The 7500-nt window shown below is 40.1% G+C and overlaps 1 protein-coding gene across 10 annotated transcripts in view; it reads left to right on the forward strand.

Annotated features, from left to right (window-relative positions):
- Positions 1 to 7500, forward strand: part of MEF2A (myocyte enhancer factor 2A) — a 1032288-nt gene that overhangs the window by 877048 nt on the left and 147740 nt on the right. For all 10 annotated transcript variants that reach the window (XM_044078398.1, XM_044078400.1, XM_044078392.1 and 7 more), the window contains one exon: positions 3893 to 4074. In XM_044078398.1, coding sequence (XP_043934333.1) covers positions 3893 to 4074 — 182 coding nt within the window. The remainder of the gene's footprint in view (positions 1 to 3892; positions 4075 to 7500) is intronic.

The following is a 7500-nucleotide window of genomic DNA, read 5'->3' on the forward strand; positions in this document are numbered from 1 at the left end:
TAAGTAACATGAAGTTTGCTTTTGAAAAGTTTTTCACGGTGGTTTTCTTGTCCAGGGGTGGCAGCGGAATATGGATATCCAAAGTGATTTGTTTATGGTCAGATCTAACCAGCGAGGGGTTGACCTCTGGTGTGGAACACCGGTCACCCATGTTGGTGATGACCAGGTCCAATATGTTGTCACCTCTGGTGGGAGTGTTGACCAGTTGAACCAGGGCGTTTGAGTTATAAATTCTAGGAAAAGTTGGGCAAGGGAGTTAGTACATGAGTAGTTCTCCCAGTTAATGTTTGGGTAATTGAAATCACCCAATATTAGGGTGTTTGGTAGGACCTTTATGTTTCCCAGTGTTTCCAGAAAAGCAGAATGGGGGTTCTGGGACATGGTGGGTGATCTGTAGCAAGCTACAATTTGAATTGCAGTTTTGCCCATTGTTAGTTGCACGTGGATGATCTCTGAAGCCACTAACCTGGAGGTGTGGGTATCCTTGATGAATATGGATATGCCCCCACCTTTTGTATTTCGGTTTGGGTTCTGTGGCCGAAATGTATGGTATGAGTTGTAGCCTGGTAGTGCTGGGTGCTCTCTGGAGCCTTAAACCAGGTTTCTGTTAATGCACATATATCGATTTTCTCCATATTGAGGAGTGCCTTGAGTGCGTGCATTTGGAGGTTTAGACTTCTGGCATTGAGTAGCATTACCCTCAGTTTTTTGTTACTTGTGCTTTTTACGGCGGTGGGTTTGTCTTTTGAGCCTTGCCTAAAAAAGGCACTATGGGGGTGGCAAGAGCCTTGATCTGTATTCGAAAGCCTAAGGGTGACAGGTGCAAGCCGTCTCTAGCGAAGCAGCATGGCTTGTCAAGCATGTCATCTCAGGTGGACAGACACTGGATCCCCTTTGAATGACACCGGAAACTTAGCCAATTGTTGAAATCAATTTTTTCTTTATACTGTGGTATCATTCTTGGTGAGGGCAGGATGCTACTGAGGGTCAGGGTCATACCGGCCTGGGCTACATGATCAGAGAGCTCTTCCATGTCTCTTTTCATGTAGTCCAGGGAGGTACGGCTCAGGTCATTCACACCAACATGGACAATGACAGAGTCATATTTGTACTTGTTCTGGAGTGACCTGAGTGCTTGTGTTATGTGGCAGATCCTGGCACCTGACAGGCAGCTAACAGTAACTTTCTCCTTATTCAGCCTAGTGAGTGGGATGTCAGTGTGCCTGACTATAGAGTCACCTATTACTAGTGTGTTGGGTATGTTATTTTGCCTTAAGGGCTGTGATTGCATGCCTGGATAGGTACAGTGAACGGTTTTACTGGATGGCTGGTAAGGTCGAATAGAGAGCCTTGTCCTTCTGTACAGTACAGGAATGTCTACTGCTAGGGTTTATAAGTGCTTGCTATAAGTTTTGAGCAAGTGCCGGGCAGAGAAATGAATGGCTTGAGTGCTTAAGATGAAAGTTTGTCTAGTTCCAAGGGAAAAACTGAAGAGGAGACTTTGTGGAGCCGGGAATAGTTTATATAGTTATATAGTGTTTTATATATATATATATATATATATATATATATATATATATATATATATATATATATATATATATCATCTTCACTGTAATATCTGTTGATTGTAGTGACTGAGGAGGACTCTTGAGTCAGCCACTCTACAGGTTTCATTTCAGTTTACTTTTGCAAGTTGTTTTTGTAATTTAATCCTTCATTCTGACTTATAGCATCTTACTGAACCTCTGCTAGTTCCAGCCGTTCATTTCTACAAATAAGACCTTGTTTCTTTTTGTCAGGTTATCATCTTCTCCCCTCCCCTGCTTTAATTTGTTGCATGGTATGTCCTTTTCTGGTCTGTTCTGTGATGGGTTTAACTGTAGTCTGCCTAGTAGTATGTAGTATATCTTTAGCTTTTCCTTGTTTTAATCAGTGCTCCCCTTCTGTGCTCCACGGTTTTTGGTTGATTCTTTACCTGTTGGATTGAAAGGGCTACATATTCTGGCCTGCTTTCTAGCAGTAGTCATCACAACTTCAAAAAATATGCAGTTGCTGCCACTGTCAGCCCACATACTTTTCACCTCTGCTACCTTTGTATCCCCCCCCAACCAGTCTTTTCACAGACTTTGTGAATTTGCACAAATTCAGTTTACTAATGGCATGCTGGCTTAATAGTTGTTGTGTTGCCTTAGGTTATTCTACTTCAATAACCCAAATAGCTGTGACGAAAAAAAGCTGTGCTCTGTTTCATGACTGCAATATTAGAAGTTGCTCCTGCATGAATCCTGTTTACACTACTCCCACTTTGGAAATCTTCAAGGTGATTACTTAAATATTTTTCTGCAGGATCTTTGACCCTTAAATTTATTTTTTATTTTTTTTTTATCTTTGAATTGATACACATTGCAGTTGCCATTTACTCAAAACCACTTCCTCGATTTGCAAGCAAAAGTACTTAATTTGGGCATTCACACATGTATTCTTGCATGCTAAGGTGGTTTAAACGCTGTAGCCATCATGGACATTGCTGGGTCCTAAGATGCAGATACCTACAAATACCCAATAAAACAGGGAAAAAAAATAGCCAGCTCTCTTTGCATAGAAGGATAAAGCCCTTATTCTGATCCAGATGATCCAAGCAAGTAATGGTTCAGATGCCAGCTGGCACTGCTGCGGGGGTGGGGGGTAAGGGGGAATGTAATTAATCCAGCACACTGCTCCTTATTGGGACATGTGGTGGCACCCAGGATATACGTTCCCATGGATGAATACCCAGTAATGACCAGAGACCCCCCCCATGGAAGTGCTGGCTTCAGAGGGGGCAGAGGTGTCCTGAGGTGTTACCACAAATGCTAATGTGCATTGCATGCTGATCCTTGGGCATGTTTCTGAGCATCTGCGAGTGGGATAGGGCTGTAAAAGGCGGAAAATATCACTGCTGTTTACCTCAATGTTAGTGCTGTATCAGTAAATAAGGAATGTAAAAGCCAGTAGACAGAGAGAGGGTCTGATATTTGGTAAGCAAAAGGGGCAAAAATGAGGAAAAAAAAAAACAATTTAGAAGTACAATAATTTAAAATGGGCTGCCATTGGCTAGGGTCCTTTCACTTTAACTTTAATATTTATAGTACACAAATTAGCAAATTAGGACTATTGTCCTGTCTGTCTTGAGCAGGTGAGTTTCAGGCTATCACATGTTGTCCAACTCTTAAACTACCATGAAATTTAAAGTGTAGAATTATAGATTCCATCATAAGATTTTTCTGGTCCACACATAAGGAGCTTCATAATGGTCTTATATAATTTTGTGCTAGCCGTTTCTATCGTGATGTCTGCATATTGTCACCCTACCCAACCCACCAACTTGTGATTTTGGCAAGCTTATTCTTGGACTTTCAACATGTATCTTTTAGTGTCTTCTGCTGTTTTTCTGGTTGACATAGCTGCGCTGTTCTGTATTGCTTTTGTTAGTGAGCACCTTTTTATCACTGGCTTATGGACAAAATCAGGGTTGAAAAGGGTCTGTCTTGGATCAGCCCACATATGCAGTTAATAACTACAGAATATTCAGTGTCTTTCTCTGTATGCTGACATGTCAGGAGCCGAGTCATCTTCTGCTGTGAGGAAAACGGATACTCTGCCATGATATGAGTAGCAATCTCAGAGTGAGGAACTTGAAAGATGTAAAGAAAAGGTTAATTTAGAGGGACAGTGGATATGCAGAAAACTATTAGTTGTAGTACACATATAAGGCAGACAGCAAAGAATGTTGGAAGGATCAGCTGTACTGAAATATAAGTAAATGTCATAAACTTCTGATGAAGGTGGTGCACTGAGTTTTGAAACTATTTCTATGTATCTGGTTACATTCACTATTTGTTTTATTTAGGAAATGGATTTGTAAATCCACGTGCTTCACCGGGTTTAATGGGAACCACAAGTGGAAATGGATTAGGTAAAGTGATGCCTGCAAAATCACCACCACCTCCAGGAGGAAATCTTGGGATGAGTCGAAAACCAGACCTCCGTGTTGTTATACCTCCCTCCAGTAAGGGCATGATGCCACCACTGGTTAGTTGTACCATTTTATGTTTTACTTTCTCTTCTTAAAGTTTTCTTATTTTTAATGAGTTAGTGTTAGCAGTAATTACCAAAATGTAACGTGTGTAGAAGTAAAGGGAATGCAGGTTTTCCATTTTCATATTTTACTTATTTTGTGGAGTGATTAAACAGCTTCAAATTTGTGACAAGTGGAATTTGGAATTAATAGGGTATGGATATCAGACACTAAGCAAAATAAAGTATTCTTTTTGTTTAAAAACATATGCAATTATGAAAATGTTTTGCTTTTGTGAATATAGCTAAGAGTTATTGATATACCTACTAGCTGTACCAGCAATCACAATACAGGATAAGTAAGTGCATCTTTGCCATAAGAACAGAATTAAGGGTCAGGACACAAGTATCTAGGAAAATGATTTTATAGTCAGTAGCTATGAACTACAATTTTTTTCATTTTCATGGAACTGAGTGTTAATCTTTTTCTGTTATTCCACTCTGTATTTACTTCCCTAATGGCTTTATTTAGGTACCTTTCTGACTTTTGTAGGATGTCCTGAGGGAAGCAGAGGTACAGAGCTGTAAATTCAAAATGAAAAGCTGACATTTTCGCAACACTATGTTATTTATATATGCCATAAATCAGGCTGAGATTCACAGACAAATTGACCTGTATGCAAAACTGCTGCTGCTTTTGCATGCTAGGCAACCATGTTAGAATTCATAAGACCCCCTCCACTTTTTACCTGGAACAGTATTTCCTCACTACTGGGTAACAAGAGCTAAAGCATCATCTTTAAATATGGTTGTTAGAAGCTGAGCCTGTGGCAATAAGGCCCGTAAGTATCCCTGTGTGCTCCTTTGTTAAGATACTTGTGCAATATGGTAATCTAGCACCGGGTGCTATGCAAGATACCCCTGAAGAGCATATAGAAAATGTGTAAGGGGATTCTGGTAGGCATGTAGCTGTGCATTTCAGTGAGTGGCATTTATGTAATAGAAGACAAACAGCTTTACTCTTCAGAATGGCAATGTGACAGCTTTACTCTTCAGAATGGCAATGTGTGTGTGCGCGTGTGTTATACATTCATGCCAAACATAAAGCAATCCCATTTTCCCATTGAAGTGACTGGTACATTATAAAAACAGAAGTTGTCCTAATGCTATTTAGGCATCCATTCCTGTACTCTGGAGATGTCATTAGACATGCTTAGAAATGTTTAGGAGATGAAACTTAATATTTCCAAGTTTGTAAGGGAATAGAACTCTTGAGTTGCTACTATCCAAAAAAATATAAACACTGGAAAGTTAATCAGAAGAGTAAAATGGATTGGATAGAAGAGACAAGTGGAACCCAGTACTTGATAGCCCATACCAAAATTGTTGTATCTGTATAGCCTTGTAAATGTAATCTGCATGGCTCATGTTTCAGTCATGACAACAGAGTGGGTATCTTTGTGCGTCACTTCTGCAAGCCAGTATGCCAGAGAAGTATCTGTCTGTATATCTGTTATTGTGGAAGGGTCTTTGCCTATGTATGGCCAGCAGAGTCTGTGCTTAGCACAGGCTAGTAGTGTGCTTAATTCAAATGTATGGAACTGCTCACTTGAGTGAGTCATAATCATGCAGACTTCTCAGTAATGAGATATTACTGCTGCTGGAATGTGCATGCCTGTGAATTGTGAAAAGGTGCAGCAGCACACCTCACCCCATTGGTGCAGAACAGGTTGTGTCACTGTTTCAGTTCCAGTGAATCCTGCCCCCTATGTTCCTGAAAGCTACTTGCTTGTGCACTATGTATGCACCTGATTTTATACTTCTAGGCGTTATCCAGGAATATGTTAATGATCTGTGTTTCTCAGGGATTAAAATTTCAGTTTAATTTTTTTTTAACTGGGTTGATGATGTTACAGAATATGTCCTTGAAACTTGATAATCTATTGTATAGTTGCTTATCACAGTTCTGAACTGTTGCAGTAAGTGTTTACACTAACCTAATATGGACATTGTATTGTCAAACAGGACAGAACAATGATGTAATTGTAATTCAAAAGAAGGTGCTTATGGAAGGATTGTTATGCTTGGCTTAGACTGCTTGCTTATGTGAAGCACTGCACTATAGTAGGTTTATGTAGTCACTAATTTAGCTATTCAAATCATGTTTGATCTGAGATTATCACACGTAACCTAAAACTAGAATACCTTTGGGCAGCTCTGGTGGTATAGAGTGATAAAGCCTAGACTATGGAAGAGTGAATTGGGAGGGATTTGTTGATATGCTCCCTAAAGGAGCATAGTCCAAAGAAGGTAGCTGTCCTTTGACTTTAACAACGAGCATGGTGGATGGGGAAAGTGAAGTGGGTAGGTCATACCCCCCCCCCTCCCAACGACAGAAGCACAGATGAGCTGATCCTGTAAGACACCTTCAGATCCACAACTGACCCCAGCAAAAACAGAGTAAGACATTGGCGGGGGGGTTTGGAGAGTAGCTGGTAGCCAGTAACAATGATGTTCGAAGGGACCAAAACAAAAACTGAAATACGTTTGCATAACATAGCATGCTGTTGTCTGATATGTGCTGCCGCTGACTTGTATCACAACTGCTGTAGCTTCAGTGCTTGATGTACTAATGAATCCATCTAGGACTAATTTGTTTGTGTTCAACTGTATTGTATTTTTATGATTTTTGGGATGGCAGCGTCCTGAGTAAAGAGTGGCAAAACATCAGTGATCAGAGCTAGGCAGGCAAGATAGCTTCAACTGCTCACTTCCAGCTTCCTTGCTGGCTTACCCTGTGCCCATATCATTAACCTGGAACAGTATTGCCTCACTACTGGGTAACTCATGCAGGATTGTATCCATGTGCAGTAATGCCTTCTTGTACTGAGTTACAAAGATAAGGCTTTAATCTGGCAGTTAAAATAAGTTTCTACATTAACATAAAAGTGATAAGAGGCAAGAGTGGCAGTTTTGTTTTATCAAATCCATATTAACTCAAGTGTGAGTCATGTATGTTGGAAAACCATGGGGTTTTCAATGTATTGCACAGCCCCCTTTCCTAAGAGTTTCTTTGTGGTTGAATATGCATTGATTGCATAGTTTGTTTACTGTTTAATAATAGTATTAGCATTAGTAGTCAGCTTTTGAGCTGACTATTATGTCAGTCATTACTGTTTCAGTGGTGGCCTTTACCCCTGAGGTACCTTCTGTGTCCAATAAAATGGCAACAACTTGATCCTTCATATATTTTGACAACATTTTAAAAGTATACTTTCTGTGATTTAAGCAGTACCACCTCTTCCTCTTTCAGCATTTGACTTGTTGATCAGACTTAAGGTTTTCACAGCAGATTTTAACAAAGCCTTTCCTGTACAAGTCGGTAGAGTAACATCTGTCTGACACCATTTTTTTTCGTTAGTTACATGACTTTGGAACTGT

This window comes from Protopterus annectens, chromosome 7.part0 (assembly GCF_019279795.1).
Source record: "Protopterus annectens isolate FY-2018-M chromosome 7.part0, PAN1.0, whole genome shotgun sequence".
NCBI lineage: Eukaryota > Metazoa > Chordata > Ceratodontiformes > Protopteridae > Protopterus > Protopterus annectens.